Source organism: Salminus brasiliensis, chromosome 16, assembly GCF_030463535.1.
Source record: "Salminus brasiliensis chromosome 16, fSalBra1.hap2, whole genome shotgun sequence".
NCBI lineage: Eukaryota > Metazoa > Chordata > Actinopteri > Characiformes > Bryconidae > Salminus > Salminus brasiliensis.
This window is the reverse complement of record NC_132893.1, coordinates 23,641,923-23,659,863: the sequence shown is the minus strand read 5'-3', so window position 1 is coordinate 23,659,863 and position 17,941 is coordinate 23,641,923. Positions and strand designations below refer to the sequence as shown.

General features: G+C 40.1%; 1 protein-coding gene across 27 annotated transcripts in view; it reads left to right on the top strand.

The window, feature by feature from the left end:
* The window catches only part of dlg2 (discs, large homolog 2 (Drosophila)), a 297,266-nt gene that overhangs the window by 188,836 nt on the left and 90,489 nt on the right, over positions 1-17,941 (top strand). For 24 of the 27 annotated variants that reach the window (XM_072659077.1, XM_072659057.1, XM_072659051.1 and 21 more), the window contains one exon: positions 16,129-16,182. The exons of 2 other annotated variants lie outside the window; for them this stretch is intronic. In XM_072659077.1, coding sequence (XP_072515178.1) covers positions 16,129-16,182 — 54 coding nt within the window. Of the gene's footprint in view, positions 1-690; positions 1,114-16,128; positions 16,183-17,941 lie in introns of those variants that run through there. One more of the 27 variants, XM_072659065.1, reaches the window with a different exon arrangement.

Below are 17,941 nucleotides of genomic sequence, written 5' to 3'. Positions count from 1 at the left end.
GGTGTTTGTGTAATGCAGTGGGTAGTACCTAACAAAAGCGCTCCAAGGAAGGACAACTGGTAAACTGACAACAGGGTCATGGGTGCCCACAGCTTATTGATGCGTGTGGGGATGGAGGGCTAGCCCATGTGGTCAGATCCCACAGAAAACCAAACTGGCTATGTTTTGTGGAGTTTGTGCTGTTTGGACGAGTCAGAGCTGCGTTGGCAGCACGAGGGAAACAACTTAGGCAGGTGGTTTTATTGTTATGGCTAAATGAAAAGAATTGCTGATTGCTTATGTGGGGCAAAAATTGCCCAATTTTGATTCTGGATGATTGCAATAATAACAAAAGTCATTAACATGGCAAGGGGTTTCCTTCTGCATAGTCATGATGTATTAAAATAATGAAGCTGATTTGAGGATATTGAAAAAGTCTGCGTCCCCAGAAGAAAAGAGGACAGGGTTTTATAGAGGAAGCACTGCTTGGTCCCCAGCTGTGCAAGGATAGATTGCTTCTGCCTGGAGCAGGGGATGCTGTCAAGTCCCACTGCCAGCTGAATCATCTACTGACAAAGAGCTCAGCTCTTTCTCTCTGGCTCTGCTCTCTCTCTCTCTCCGGCACATGCACACACACACACACACACACACACACAGGCGCACAATCTCCCGCTCTCTCTTTTGCTCAGTGCAGAGAGAGCAGGCGCTCGCTGCAGCTGTGTGTCCACGGCGACCACTGCTGCACACAAACGACAAGAGCAAGCGGGACAAAAAGAGAGAGGGGGAGAGAGAGAGAGAGAGAGAGAGAGTACACAAGAGCCAGAGAGAATGACTGCCCACCTGAACAAGCAGCAGAGCTGTTGTTTGGAGATGCACGGTGGCCGTGGGCCGGACGCTCCGTGTTCGTGCAGCTGGCAGCAGGACGTCCAGCGTGGATATGGTTGTCATGCGTCTTCCTCTCCGGCCATGTCCATGTCCACTCTGCCGCGACAGCGCGCCAAGCTGACCTCCTCGCGCTCTGAGAGCTCGTGGAGGAGCCCGAGCCGAGGAGCCGCGCTCCGGGCCAAGGGGGGCAGCTGCGAGTTGTGGGCAGAGTGCAGCTGTGCCCAGCACGGCTGGAGAGAATCTTACCAGGTAAACGAGACTGAAAGCTGAATCAGCTGTAATTCGCCCAGGTTGTTTCATGTACAGGGCATTGGCTTTGGTGGGTGTGCACATGTTTAACCCTTCGTAGCAGAGGCAAAAATAATGGCTGTTTCTGCTTTTTGGTAAATAATAGGATTTCTCAGGTTTTTTTGATGTTGTTGCATTTATTCTTAATATATCTTTGCTGTCACACATAAATCTTCAAAATTAGAACTTCACAGGACAAGAGAAAAATCTTCTTAACCCCTTAACACCCAGAGGCTTATTACACACTCAGTAACTGCTAGGGCTTTTGTGCAATTGGGTGGGGTTGTTCTTTGGTAATAGAAGTTAGTATTAACACTTTTGTCCCTCTGGCGAGCCATAGGCTGTTTAAGGGGTTAACTTTCAATGGAACTTAATACAAGATACAAAGATTATCATTTTGAAGTCATTTTAGAGCATTTCTATTATTCAATTTACTATTTTACATAACGTAAAAAACACAGACAGAGCCAAATTCTGTCAAAAAGTGAAAAACACAAAAATGAGATGAGGATTTTATGTGACAGTGACAATATGTGTGTAAATACGTAAAGCATAATGCAACAAAGTCATCAATTTTTATTTTGCATGAGTTCAAAACTCAGAAGTTCAAAACTCATACGTTCAGGCAGATTGCACTTGGTTTTAGGCCTTTGGGTCATGAACTTTTGTTTAGAAAATTCTGGTGTGTTTAATAAGGACCTTTTACAGTATCACAGTGCATCCAACAATAAAGGTAGCTTTGTGTTTCTCTTACACAGTGGCATACAGAATGCTGATGTTTCACATGTTGATGCTTTAGTCAGCGTGGACATATATGTGCTGCACAGTGGGCAGACAAAGTCTCTTATCACGCAAATAAGAGATGATAAACGTGTAACCTAGACAAGATTAGAACAAGTGTTTTATACGCAGGTATATTTTACTAGAGATGTCGCATGTACCAGACTTTTGAGACCCCTCCCCATTCTCAATCCACAAATGCACTCTCTCATAGCAACTGTTGCTAGGTTGAAAAGGCTTCACAGAATATTGGCAAAAATCATCATTTTTAACCTAATGAGATTCTGTAGGGCACTGTGGGACATTAGGTATCCAGTTGAAAATGATGCTCTACCAATTTGCGTAGTTGTAGCAAAACCTTTTAGGTTAGAAACAGCATTGCTAAATGTTGATTAGCATGATTTCAATAATAAATGTTCCTTGCTCTGTGCTCCCCCTACAGTCAGGAAGTGTAATTCATGCTTTGAGGATGAAAACTGAAAGTGAAAGAAGCATGTGGGCTGACATGGTTCAGTAGTATTACAGGATTTTACAGGATTTTAAGTATGCCTGCGCACTTGTCACCAGCGTTTTCATGCCTGCTTCCCCAAAGTAACCAAGTGCAGTTAGCAGCGTGCAGAGCCCAAAGTAGCAATGACAGTGACACTATTCCAGGTCCATGGAGCATCACGGCGAATTTTATAATGAAAGGTAAAAATAACACAAAATGCTGCTTTAAATCTTAATATATGTTTTATTTTCATTGGTTTAAATAAAGTAGCAGCAAATAATGAAAATGTGAAACTATTAAATAATTCTTTCATATATTTTGACTAAACCAGTGTGAAAAGTTTCTCATTGAATTCAACTAGATTTTTGCCAAAGTTGCCAATGCTTGTCCAACCTGGTGACGGTTGCTATGAACGAAAGCATTTGTAAAGAGAGCAGGAACAGGTCAAATAACAATGTACAATATAAGCATGGAATATGAAGCATAATATAAAACATATACAAGCTCTGAGAAGACAGACCACACAGTGCGAGAGGAGAGGGGGGGAAGATGAACAGAAAAAAGGAGATGGGAGGAGAATCTTGCAGTGCTACAATGCAATCAACATAATGGCACTATTAAGAGGGAAGTTGGAGAGGAGGTAAAATCAATGAAGTGGAGTTGTCTGTTCCCTGTCTTTCTCTGCTGGAGCTCCTTCAGAATGACCTAACTGTCTCAGCTCAGAGCTCAGAGACGTGCCAGAGAAGCGAGCACTGGGCTGGGTTCTATACTGTGATAGTGATGCTGATGGAGACTGTGGTGTGTTGTGTAAGAGATGGTCAAGTGTTGTGCGCTATAGGCAGGCTGCAGTATGCATGACTACATCATCTCAGGGCAGGGATCTGTGTGTAAGTGTGTGTGTGTGTGTGTGTGTATGTGTGTGCATGTATGCTCAGAGCACTGTGTCCTCTGTTCAACGGGCAGTGCACGCAGATATATAATATTTGAATAACCCTTACTAGTCTAGTTGTTGCTGTACTTTTGTTATACTGTTAAGATGTACAGTTTCAGATGTACATAATAGTTAGTTAGATAATTCATCAACAGACCCCAGTCACGTTTCTGACTTTCATCCTATGTTTTGTGACACTTGATGAAACCTGGCCCAAATAACCTGACTTGTTAATGAGTGTCCAGAATGATATATTTTTTACATATGCATTTAAATCATATGATATATATATATATATATATATATATATATTAAAAGCAGTTATTACCAGTTAATATGAATCTATGTTAAGATTTTATTTGGGAGAATATCTACCAACCTAATTAGAATTCTTTGCACTAATGTTGTTTTTGCTGAAATACAAATATTTACTGTTTTTTTTTACAGTTTTTATTACTGTGTAATTGAGCTACTGATAACTCTATAGCAAATTCGATGCCATCTACAGTCTGACTAGTTTCAACTTTATAGTTTATATATATTATATAAGTCCATATTATCTAGAATTGTTCAGTAGTTATCATTATTATTAATTTGTTTTATTCAACCAATTAAACATTTAATATTTAAAGTTGTATAATTGTTGTATAAATGATCACATTTTAGTATGTCACCAATTGCTTGTGTAATGACGAGTTTGATAGATGAATAATCTATAGATTTTTGAAACTATTAATTAATTGTTCAGATTACGATTTGCTCAGCTACCAAATTTAGCTTGGGGTTGTTTTATGCATTTATCAACAAGCAATGAAGACAATTAAGATGATTAATTAATTAATGTACTGTTTTAATCAACTTTACTGCTGATATAAATAAATAAACAAAACAAAAATATTGTTCCTGTCAAAATTCAAAACCAATGATGTGCAAAGTAGCAGCAATAAATTATAAAAGCAGTAAATCATCTCCCCTTAATCAGTTTTCACATGTTTTTGGGTCAGCAAAAAAGTAAAAAGGGAGACAAATATGAGACACTAATTTTATCTTTCAGTTTGAAAGTATTTTGTGTTTCTGCATCGTCTGTATTAGTGACTTTTATTTTGACATGGTCTGTTTGTTTGTATAAGCGCCTTGTTTTGGCATGATCCGGTTGTTAATTTGTGTGAGGGACATTTACTTTGATGCAGTCTGTTTCTTTAGTTGTGTTAGCGACTTTTGTTTTGACATGGGCTGTTCATTTGTATTGGTGGCTTTTATTTTGATATGGCCAACCTGTGTCCGTATGAGACTCCCACACCTCACACTAATAGAACTCTGCTCTACTCTCACACACTTGGAGTGGAGCCTCCATTTCATTTGTGCAGAAGTAGAGATACGTGCTTGGTCTGAACACCGGTTTCACGTGTTAATCCCTGTGATCGCGATCTGTTAAATCATCGCTGCTGTCCTATGTGCTCGATGCTGAATGCTCTATCAAAACAAAGAATCAACCTCCAAAAGAATCAACCTCTCCATGATCCCCCTACAAATTCATCCAGCGTGGAGGGTGGAGCATAATGGGGAAAAAAAGAAGATGAAAAAATTGCATTAAAGCAATGTCAAACCTTGTCACTGTGTGTGCAACAATGCAATCAACATAATGGCACTCTTGAGCAGTAAGTGGGAGACGAGGTAAAATCGATGAAGTGGAGTTGTCTGTACCCTGTCTTTCTCTGCTGTAGTTCCAGATAGTCCAAACTGGATCATTTAGGAGCTCAGAGGCATGCCAGGAAAGCTTGCAGTGCAGATCACCGTGGGCTGTGATCACGATCTGTGAAATTATCTCTGCTTTCACCCGTGACCTCATACTCTATCAGTGTTTTGATGATTAACCCTCATCGTATGTGCTACACGTGGTAATACATGCACAATTGGTCTGCCCATTCTCTGGCTACAAATGCATTCTTTCAGAGCCACTGTTGGTACGAAAGCTATGCAGACTATCCACAAACCTGTAAAAAGTGCTTTGTCTCTTCAGCCTATAAGAATTAGTTAATGTGATGACAAGCAATTGAACTGGGTTTATTTGTTTTTTAGGAACGGACAAACAGAGCAATGAGAAATTTTACATTTCATTACAAATGCAAATATTTATGAATATGAAAGGTTACACTGTTTATTATAACTGTGTAATTAATCTACAGTGTGACTAAAGATGATTTGTTTTTAAGATGATTTATAATATTTTTTAAGAGTGTAGTTTCAGTAAGCTACAACAGTTGGTAACATAGCATGTAATATAGTAATATTACATGCTACATATTACATAGTATTACATATTACATAATATTACATGCTATAGTAATATTACATACATTGTAATATAGCATGTAGCAATAAACCAAATGTGCTGAACGCAGCAGTTTCCTATTAGATTAAATAAATTTTTTGGTCTGCTTTCTGTAAAGCCCCTCCAATCTAGCATGCGTTGCTTCAGAGGAATGCATTTGTGGGCGGGGCCTGAATACATAATTTGTTTTTTAAGCTTTCAGCGATTTGGTAAAACAGGAAACAAATATTATAATTATAATATTGCAGGGTAGACTCTTGAACCTCCTCATAGGAATGGTCACTGTGGTCTTTCAGCGATGGTTACAATCACAGAAGGCTCATTATTTTCACTTTCCACTTGTCTTTCTGTACGTGACTCTGTAAGTGAAGAGTTAACTAGTGATGAAAAGCCTGCATGTCTTTATGGCTGTGCTACTAAATTTGCCCTGACATTCTTTACGAATGCTCATCCCAGTGCAGCCAACTGCATCTGAATTAACATATCCATTGAATATTAAAGTGGCTGTCACAAACTCGCCCATCAGCAGTCTCTGATGTTTCCTGCCTGCCTTACATTGGTTGCCATGCCCACCATTTGCAACGACTGTGCTGTTTGAAACGACATGGTGAGACGAGGCTTCGAGTAAGAGTCTCTTAGAAATGGACTCTGACTACTCTAGGAAGCATGAGCCCTGTAAATTTACAAAGCCTGTTCTCAAATATAGGATTGCGCCACGCTTTTCTACAAGATTTAGTCATTCAGGATGTAAACAGGGTAATTCACAGTGAGTTGATGTGAAATGCAATGTTCTACACTTCGCAGTGATAAGAATTAGACATCCATTTTTTATGTTGCACAAAATGCTTATGCTACATATGCTCCCTTATTGATGAGACATTGATTTGAGATTTGAGAGTTCTGAGCTAAGATTTGGTCTAAAACATTGTTTTAAAGACATTCCCGGTAGAAAAGGTACATGGAGGGCATTGTAGAGTTCAAAGAAAAACACTGTTTTATCATTATACACATTACATTTAAAAATATCAGAACACAAGCTAAGGTTCACTTGTCCACTGTAAGAAACCAGTTGATTAGGCAGCAATTTTGGAGAAATGTAGGATCCCACTTTAAATATTTTAGAGTATTGTTTTTCTTTGGTGCTTAGGTCTACATTTGTGTTTACTTGTGCCATTGCCCTTAATAGGGCTTATCATCATTTGATCTAGTACAGTAATGGAATTACTAGGGAGGTAATGAAACCCAATGAAACCTAATGAAACCCTAGGGAGGTAAGAGAGGTGTGGCTGTCCACAGCTTGAGTGCTGAAATCTAGCCGAAGGTGCCATTTCAGCACCATGGACAGTGTCTAGCTGTTTTTTATTTATGACAGTCTTCAAAGCACAACATATTCTTACTGCACTGTAAATGTATATTCAGCTTCGCTGCGCTCAGGTCCATTAAGAGCAGCTTTATGAACCCACCCTGATTAATGAGTGCCCTGTCCCCCTTCGCCCTCTGTTTGCTTACCTCTGGGCAGATCGTGCAGTGCTCATGGGTGTGTTATGATGTACGGCTGCTGCCTGGAGATTGCTGGTGATGGCGCACATCCGTCTTATGATGAAAGCTAGACAGGAATTACAATGAGACTCACACACCGGTATACAGGCGGTGCCTACAAGTGATGTATGGGGCCGGTCACGCAATCACAGATGACTGATCGTGGGTTGAATGATGCTTTGGGGTTTGGGGTCCTAGAGCAGCATTTAAATCCTTGCACAGCTAGTCTGCCCGGCCACTAATTGGTCATTCTTCAGGCATAGCTCCTTCTTTCTTTGTGTTACTGTTAATCAGGGACCCGTCGTGCAGGCACATCGATTAGCAAGTCGTCCTAATGAGAACACTGTATGTTTTTTGTTTTTTTCTTATGTGCATTTCCTGCACATGAAGCTCACAGATACTAAATCTGGGGTTTAACAGGAACGTCTATGTAGAATGGAGAATGGAATGAGTGTTTTTTTAATGTATATATAATATGGGATATTGAAAACAGAATATTGATCAAGTCTAGAAAGCAGCAGTGGACCCTTGCTGTTTACTCAAATGCATATCTTTCATAAAAAGAACTCCTCAGAAGCAGCTTTTGTAGCCCCAATATTGGGAATTTGCACAGGTTCAAACAGCATGAGTCTTTCCTTTTAACTTGAGTCTGTCTTCATAGATTCGTCCTTAAGCAAGCTCTGTATTCTTCTACTTCCTGCCTCCCTCTGTGTTGTTCTCTTCCTGTGCTGTTGTTGATGGTTTTTAATGTGAGCACGTGCTTGTGCATTATTGAGGCTGGTGCGGTGGCTCTATGTATAGAGTCTCTTTGGCCTGAATTATTAAGAGCGGTAAACTAGAGCAAGCACTGCAGCTGGAGCATATCTTTGAGTCTCCCCAAAAAAAGCCGCCTATGTGTTTAACACATTGACATCGTCTGAGACCCCTTTAATGCCTGCTTGAACCAGGGGTTAACATGCTTTTGATCATAATCACATAGCACTGGCTATTGAGTCTGATCAACTCTGGATCAACTTCTGATCTCCCAAGGTGGTTGAGGACACATTGTAATTTACACTGCCTTCAGATTTTAACCTACAGGCACTTTGGGGGATGTACTTTAGAATGTACTTTAATGGAAACCTGCCGCATTTTTTTAATGTAATCTCTACCTGGTGCATTAATAGCATACGATCAATAACACAGACAGTAATTTCCCTGCACTTAGAAAAGTACAGGAAAAGCACTCTAAAAAATAATCACCTGCTCTCTAGCTTTGATTAAAAGTGTGTTTCCAGTCAACAGGTTTTCAAGTGTTTTGAGTACAAGGAAATTCAACCATATGCAACCTGGTAGAGATTAGACTGAAAATACCTCCCTTTAATTCCAGGAAGTAAATGTTCATAGTGTTGCTATTCATAATTCGGACACAGATACACCATTATTTCATATCATGATTTGCAAGTGAAGTACAAAAACAGTGATACACGATATGGACAAAAGTATTGGGACACCTGCTCATTCATTGTCTCTTCTGAAAATAAGGGTTTTAAAAAAAAAAAGCACCATCATTCCAGGGAACACAGTTCCACTGCCCCACAGCTCACTGTCCCTCTAGCCCACACCTGGCATTAAGTATGCTGCCAATAGGTTTGTGTTTATCTTCTCTAGAGAGTCTTATTCTATTGGCAATACTTTTTATAGGGACTAGGCAAGCTGTGTGTGTGTGCATTTGTACACCTGTGTCAGCAATGGAGACAACTTCAAGTATGTGAATGCATTCATTAGAAGGGTTGTCCACAAACATTTGGACAGGTAGTGTATCTTCACTCTTCACCCTTACAGTCAAGTTTTTTATATTGCCAATTCTATTTGGCCAATGGTGACCGTGGAGATGAGAAACCTTGAGAAGAACTAAGACTAAAAAGGGCAGCCCATCATTATCTGGTTGACAAAAATTGCATAATATTAGATAGAGGTTGATATTTAAACGACTGAGAACAACTGATACATGTTAAAATTATTATCAGGGGGAAATGAGAATAGAGTCTATGGTTTCCATGAGAGCATGTTAATATGAATACATAAAGAACTGTGATTAAAGTAGGATTAGAGATTTATTAGTATTAATGGATTTATTAAATATCAGAAGGATGAGTGCATTCTTTAATGAACTATAGAAGTGAAATGATGTGTATAGGACGACATTGACTGGATCTTTTGAGTTTCATTAAAGAGAAATGCAATTATTATAGTTCATAATTAAATTGTTTTCTGTACTATGCTAAAGAAATACACATATTCTGTGTACCACGAGTAAATATATGGCTTAGTAAAAAAACAGTACTACTTTAGTGCTGGTCTAATTCATGTAAAGACGTATTGGTAAAATGTATATCACTAAGAACTTTTTATATTATGCATTACAGATCATGTGTTATGCACTGTATCTTGCCTCAAACAGGTTGAGGTTTGGGTTTAGGGTAGCTGTAGGGTCTATGTATATTTAGAATCAGGGGTAAGCTCTATGTGGGGTATTGATAGTTAAATGTGTGTGTAGTGGTGGATAGCTGTATATCAGTTAAACAGAGTTATACAGGCCTGGTAGTGTATTGGTCGTGTGCGTGGTGCAGGCGGCAATCAATTTAGCTGTATCAGCTGCACACTACACTTAACAATATGGGCTTAACTGGACTGACAGGTCTGTTAAGCCCTGGTTTTTCTGCTTTAGACTTTTTGATGTGTGTAGAAATGCCCTTATCTACCTGTTTGTTCAGCAGTTTCCACATAAACAGAAACAGAGAGGAATTTTCTTCACAATTAATCACAACACCCACAGTGCTCGCTCGTGTTGTTTTGTTTGTGGGTGGTTGCTGTCAGTGCGTTCAGAGATCTTTGGGGAGCTTATAAAAAGGAGTTTTGCGTCAAGCAATGGAGTGTTGCTGTTGTAAGAACTAATTGTACATGTTTTTCAAATGCTGTCTTTATAGGACAAGGAATTTCAAGTGATCCTAGGTCCGTTCTGATAGATCACATCTTAAGAAATATGTACGTTATAGTTTTTATGTGATAAAGAAGTCATAGAAAAGTGATAAGAAAGTAAAGTAATGTAATTACAATCAGGGTTCATCAGTAATTTTAGTCTGAATGCTCCATGTCAGTCATTTTTATGGACTGTGCCCTCCCGAGTCAGTAAAGATTCCGGCGCCTTTTGCCTTTTGTAAAACAAAAAATTATAATGTTATATTTTTGCTGTGGAAATGTGCTTTGTCATATCCTGTGGCAATGTGCGAGTCCCACTTTTTCTTTCACTGGCTCTATTTCTCTCTTGCCTCCATTTCAGACATTAATTTTCTTGTTTATTTATCTATATTTCCATTATAAATGTACACGTTTTAGATTGTTGTTGTTTTTGCTTTTCTTTACATTTGTAGATTTAATAATTAACACTTCTATTTGTATGTTTAGTTTGTAAGTTGGTTGATTTCCAATAGATATATTTAATAATTAACATTGACTTTATTATTATTTCTTTTATTCTTATTTATATATGTATGTGTATGTATATATGTATATTTAATGCTTTTTAGATACATCAAACATTTTATTAAACTGACTGAATCCTAGTTAGGCTGCTTACATATGTAAGACTTCCAGAAGGTCAAGAGTATAGGCTTGTTTTGGTCCCTCTTACTGTACATCAAAATCTGATTAGTTAATTCCTCTGAAGTCTTTCCCTGAAGGGATGGAAAGCCCTGAGGGTTTCCCCACTGGATTAGATAGACTAAGTGTTGGACTGCAACTGTAAACAATGAGCTTCCTTGAAGAGAGCTTAGAAAATGGTTAAGTTAACACACATCAAGTCATGATGTAATGATTATTTGTTTATATGAATGTATTGTACTGTTTATTACCAAATAGGCATGTTCTACCCAGTTAAATAGCTTAAACAAAGTCCTCTCCCTCACGCTTTCTCTCTCGCCTGGCTTTCTCTTGCTCGCTCTTTCACTAAAGTAGTCCATGGTGCAGAAGGGCTGCAGAGGGAGTTCTGCCCCAGTTTGGTGGCTCTTCTAAGCCCTGTGGGAGTTATTCAGTATTTCCAGTGTATTTACCCATACACTGCGGAGGTGCCCCCCCCCCCCCCCACACACACACACACTTTCCAGTACCCTTTTCACTCTCCGCACTTCCCCCTGCCACACTCAGAATCCCTCACACACACATACGCTCTGCATTACGCATGCAAAGCACTTAGCATCACCCTCTCAGCACGTCTAATACTCACATCCACCCCCCACCCATTCCGCCACCCCCCCGCCTACCCAACTCCTCATCTGAACAGACCATAAAAAGAGCTAAAAAAATTGAGTGTTTACTACAGATTCCCTACAGCTCTAGTGTGAGAGCACATGCAGCGGTGAGGGTCAATGGTGAGGGAACATTGTTGGTGAGGGTACAATGACATGAGCTCTGGGGTAAATATGAGCACAGTGTGTGTTATTTTGAGACAGTGAGTTCTGAGTACTGTATCTGTTTACACAGCTTCTTATTAGATTACTGCATCAGCTGCTCATACAGATACAGCAGTCTCTCTGACTCTGCTCATCAGCCGCTCTCAACTGCCAGCAAAATCACATACAGACACGCTGGCTAATTCAGGGTGGTCCAACCCCATCGTTTCTCTTTCTCTTTATCTCTTTATTTCTTATCATGCACTATACTGCTCTCCCTCTTTCTGTTCTTCTCCCTCTATCTCTGTCTCCCACCTTCTCTTCTGTCCTCTCAGTTTTCAGTTTCAGTTCAGTTAACTTTGTTGACATGTCAGATTTACATTTGCATTGTCAAAGCATTGCAATTATAGTGTATATATGAATAAAACAAAAATATCTAAAAAGTATAGATTTATAATGGTAAACAAAAATATAAAAAATATGAATGTCTGAAATAGAGGCAAGAGAGAGATAGAGAGAGTGATAGAAAACGTGGAAGAGAGTGAGAGACAGACAAGAGTGAGGAGAGAGAGAAAGTGAGAGAGATAGATAGACAGGGAGGACAAGAGAGAGAGAGAGAGAGAAAGAGAGGGAAAGAGAAAGAGACAGGTGAGAGAGATAGAGCAAATGAGCGAGAGAGAGAGACGTAAAGAGGGAACTGGCAGAGTGCAAGAGAGAGATAGTGAGAAATGAGAGAAAAAGTCAGAGAAGACAGAGACTTTCCACTTTTTCTCTCGCTCTCTCTCTCTCTCTGTCTTTCTCTTTCACCTCTGTCTCTCTGTCGTTCTCTCTCTGTCCTGCTCTCTCTTTCTCCCCCTTACACCCTTTATCTTTTTCACTCTCACTTTCACTGTCTCTCTCTTGCGCTCTGCCACTTTTCTTCATACTCTTTTTGTCTTTTCTCTTTCTTCTCCAATATAAAAAATGATGTGTAATTCATATCCATATTAAGCCTGGCTAACAGAATTGTTCTATGAGCATTAGATTTGCTACATACTTTACTTTTTTTTTTTTGCACCATTCCTTTAGCAGGTGTAGACAGTTTTCCCCAGAACCTCTTAATATGCCAGAATGATATTCACAAAACGGTCCTGACTCACAGCTGGTTTTGAAGTCCCAACACAGTTTGTTCACAAAACATGATTACAGCGTAAGACTCTTCACTGTGGAACAGGATTCGCCGCCCTTTGAAGTCGGCCACGGTGACAAGCAGAGGCATGAAGTGTTTCTTCTCCTACGTTACTTAAAGAACACTTGTATCACCCCATACACCAAGCAGCTGAGTCAGTTAAGCTGCTTCTGAGCACATCAAATACAGCTCCATATGATTGCCAGCCTCTGTGCAGCGCAAGAAATCTGTCGCTTCGTGTTCTGTCTCCTCCCTGAGGTGGGAGTTTATGATTGGCCTCTTGAGATGCTCTTGAGAAAGCTTTCTAGAGCTTGCTAGAGCTTCCGATTACTTTCGAGTGACGCCCAGCCGTGCCATGTAGTGTGGAACTGTTTAACCATTCAGCATGCGCTCTACATTTTATCTGCCCGCCTGTGTTCTCTTCTGAAGACGCTCCGAACTCCAAGCTGCACTTACAGAGCTCCCGAAGGCATCCAGCTCAATCAGCTTCAGCTCGCAGGACTGCTCATTCCAGTAGCTAGATTACTCTTGACGCTGGGTTGAAAATTAGCGTAGACTTTTCAGAGTCAGAGTTATTGATCCCAGTGGAGACCACTCATACTTGTTTTTTTGCCAAACTCTGAAATAATAATAAAGGTTCCTAAGTAGTTCTTGACTTGGATGAACAGTTAAAGAACACAACATTATGGATTGACATCTTTACATCATGTATTTTATACTGTCAGTTCCACTTTACTGAAGGGTGTAAAGCCAAGTGACGCCTACCTTATCTGAATTGAACCTATAGGTATGTTTACATAGGCTTTTCCCAGCAAGCTCAGCTCAGCTTCTCAGAAAGCTCTTCATGTTCTGAGATGTTAATGTCAAAAGCAGCTTTAATGACAGCATATGTTTGATGGGATAAACCTTTAGAGATCATGTAGTTTGTGGAGGTTTGTGTTATCTTGAAAGGCTTATGTGGGTGTTGATGCTGCACTTCAGGATAGGTTCTTCTCAGGAATGGGTTAAAAGGTTCATTTCATTTACATGGTAATAGAAGTGGATTATATTAGCATCACTGGTTTAGTTTACTGGCTAGTTGGTGTAATAGAAGACTGGGTCTGTGATGTGTATAGGATAGCGAGGTAGGCGCTGCTTTTTTGAGACCATTCTGACCATTACTCTCTTTCTATCAGAGACTAAATCTGAAGTGGTAGATGAAAGACTTTCTGTCTATGTTCAAGACTCTTTAAAATGAAGTGTGTATGTGTGTGTGGTCCACATCGATAGAACAGGAGCTCTTCATTAAGTTCTCTCTGTGCTGTATGCGTCTCTCTGTCTGTGATTGAAGCAGAAGCTCTTGAGGCTTTAGATTCATTAATGCAGTTGAAGTGGTGTGCAGTAAGCAGGGGAAGTCTCTGCCTCTGTCATTGATCGTTCTCCCACCTAAGCCTTGTTGCACAGGCTGCTACTGAATGCTAGTTCCTGGTGTGTGTCTGTGTCTGTGTGTGTGTAGAACAGAACTGTGCAATTTTCACTGAACATTGAGCTCTCTTTATTCTGCCCTGAGGTCAATTTTATGCTTTTGTAGTCTGTTGCTTAATCATTGTTACAGGAAAACCTTCTGCGGTTTGTGCTGAAATCTGTGTATGAAAGTTTGACTTGTGAAAATACTCTCTTGAAGTCAGATATTACAGGGTACTTTCATTGGTGTTTTCCTTTACAGTGGTGATGATAGAAAGCAGGGGTCACTATGTCCACAGTTTAAATTTAGGCATTTGACCAGTGACCAGTGAACCCTTATGTGTTTATAATGTCTCATTTTCATCTCTGCACCTAATCATTCATGCGACGTGTATCTAATCAGCCATTAGTGTGGCAGCAATGCAATGCAAAAAAACATGCAGATACTGGCCAGCAGCTTCAGGTAATGTTCACATCAACAATCAGAATCAGGAAAAATGTGATTTTGATCTTGGCATAAATTTTGGTGTTAGGCAAACTGATCTGAGTATTTATAGAACTGCCAATCTTCTGGGATTTCACAACAGTCTCTAGAGATTACTGTGAATGGTTTAATGGAAAACATCCAGCGAGCGGAAACGTCAACAAGAAACGTCTTGTTGATGAAAGCCCTGAAAACATGCCTCTGTGGGGCCTGTATGGGTAGCCCAACTGGCAACCAGAAAGTTTTGGCCCTACATATGGATACTCACCAGGGTCCCACTAGGGTCAGTGATGGGACCAGGAGGGGCTAAACATTTACAGTGCATTTGGGGCCCATTTAAGAAGCCCAATGTGTCCCAGTAATAACACATGGACAAACACACTCAGAGCCCAAGCCCACCTGGAACCTACTTAGCCCACGTTCCACTCATGTAAAACCCACATGAGCCTGTTGCCCGTAATAGGCCAACTGAGCATGACCAGACTGGTTCGAACTGACAGAAAGGCTTCAGTAACTCTGTACAGTTGTGTTGAGCAGAAAAGCATCACAGAATGCACAACACGTCAGCCAAGAACAGAAAGCTGAGGCTGCAGCCCACCGAATCTGGACTACTAAGACTGGAAAAACATAGCTTGCTCTGATGAATCTCTATTTTCGATGAGAAAAACAGATGGAAAGGTCAGAATTTGGCACCAACGACATAAATCCATGAACCCATCTTGTCTTGTGTCAACAGTCCAGACTGTAGGAGGTGGTGTAATGGTCTGGGGGATGCTTTCTTGGCACTCTTACGCAAACAGATGCAAAACATAGCACTATCAGATGTTAAGTAATGCTGTGTATGAGAGAGAGAGGAGAAGTGGTATAATTAGGATCAGTACTCATACTCTGAAGTCTCAGTGTTTAGACACTGGTTCTAATCAGCCTCAGCAATAACAGAAAGATCTTTGTATTTGGAAGCAAAGTAAAAAAGGTTTTCCACTACTCTAAATATTATGTGACTAAAAAGCTTTTCATGTTTTTTTTAGATTTTTGCTCAAAACAATCATCCTGTGTACCTTATAATATCATCATTTATCTCATATGTAATCCCATGACTCTCTATGTGTGTGTTGTTTACTCTGGTTTGGAGTGTTATGTTTGCCGTGTGTTCTATATTGAAGCAGTGTTTATCAATATGGCATCGTTGAGCTGAGCCCCAGCGCTAACCACCACAGCTCCCAACTCAAGCAGCACTCGGCCATTAATAGAAAATAGGGCAGTTCACACATTGCCAACCCACTCTGATCTTTCTCTCTCTCTCTGTCTCTCTCTCTCTCTCTCTCTCTCTCTCTCTCTCCCTCTCTCTTCCTCTCCCCAATCTTTTTCTTTTTTCACAGGCAAGCCCTGCACCAATTATAGTCAACACGGACACTTTGGAGTCGGTACCTTACGTGAGTTTTTCATTTGTTTTCCTTCTTTTGTTGTGTATTAGTCAGCACATCCTAGCACATCCTAGCACATACAGCACAAAAATAAAGGTGCTACAGGGGTGTTCTTTGAGCGATGCTGTAGTAGAACCACTTTCGGTTCCATAAGAAACCATGTTTGTAAGATTTGTAAGATAAGTGAGTGAAGTGAAGACCCTTTTAAAGGCTTAATGACCCTTTACTTGATGTAAAGGTTCTTTACTAGTTTAAAGGTTCTTCATACATCTTTTTTAAATGGGTACATGTGACTGTTTTTAAGAGTGTAGTGGCTGTTAAATCATTTCATGAGGATCAATACTCTTGCTGTGTGTATGAAGAGTAGCAATGTGTGCGATCCATAAAGCACAGTCTGCGTTGAGGGTTATGAAGAGGAGTAAGCTGTGGCTTATTTAGCAGCGTTTATCTGGCATCTTGTGGTATGAGACAGGTCTCTCAGTTAAATTATAGATGAATTTTCATTAATAAAACAGTGCTGCTTATTAAAGCGGGGCGAGAGCAGGGGCTTTTCAACAGCCTTTTTTTAAATCAGCATCAAACATGAATGCCTGTTTTTTGTGCTGTTTGGCAGCAGCGAAAGACTGGCTGGACTTGAATGAAGAGATTAGGATGGAGACAGGCAGGTCTAAGATCAGGGGCTGTGTTGGTTGAGTAAAGGAGAAAGCACAGAGGGAGACAGATGATGGCCAAGACTTATCCCAATATGAATGGACTGTGAATATTACACAGGAAGAGCAAGAGGTCAGAGAATTTGTTGGCTGTGTGTGATTTTAGGTTAGGGATGCCTCAAGGTACTAGTATTGGTCCAATACAAAAAACAAAGTATTTTGCTAAACTAAAAAATATGACACATGAACTCAAGCCATTGTGTTGCTGGGGCCAAATGTCATGCTAGTGGGTGCCCCAAGGTACTAGTATTCGTCCAGTCCCATGTTAAATTCCATCATTATACCACATTATATCAGTATAAAAAGGGGGGTTATTTTCCCAAGCATTAAAGTGAATTACTAAATACGACACATGATCTTCAGCAAACATTTGGCCATAGCTGGTCTTAGGTTAGGGGTGTCCCAAGGTACCAGTACTAGTCCACAAGCATTTTTAAATTCCTGTTCTATACTGCATTATATCAGTATAAGATTTCTTTTAATCTCCTCAAGTATGAATACAAGCAAGCAAACATTTGTTTGCAGCAGGTCTTAGGATTGGTGTGCCCCAAGGTACCAGTGTTGGCCCAATAGCATTGTCACACACTTGTACAATACTGCATTATATCTGTAGGAGATTTTATTTGTATTTTCTCAAGCATGAAACTGAATTAGTAAATATGACACATGGAAATGTTAGCTCCATCTGCATAAGTGTGCACTGAGCTCCATTCTGCCTGAAGCACTTGCAGCTGCAGAAACTTTGCACTCCCAAAGCTGGGCCTCGCTCTCTCTCTTAGCATTTACTCAAAAGCTGTGTCATGATGTTCTTTAGTGCTTTTCTACACTTGCTAGAATGTGTACCAAGGCAAACTCTAGAACCACTGGTGAACATTTGTTATTGAGTGCAGACATTTAACAAAATAAAAGCCAAGCAGTTAATACTATTAAAGCCACTGTAATGATTGCTATTATTTTAGATATGATGTCTGAATATCTGTACTGCAGCCTGTGCAGAATGGAGACAGTGCTGGCGAGTGTGATTGAATGGAAGGATTCATTCTTAAACAGCAATTTCA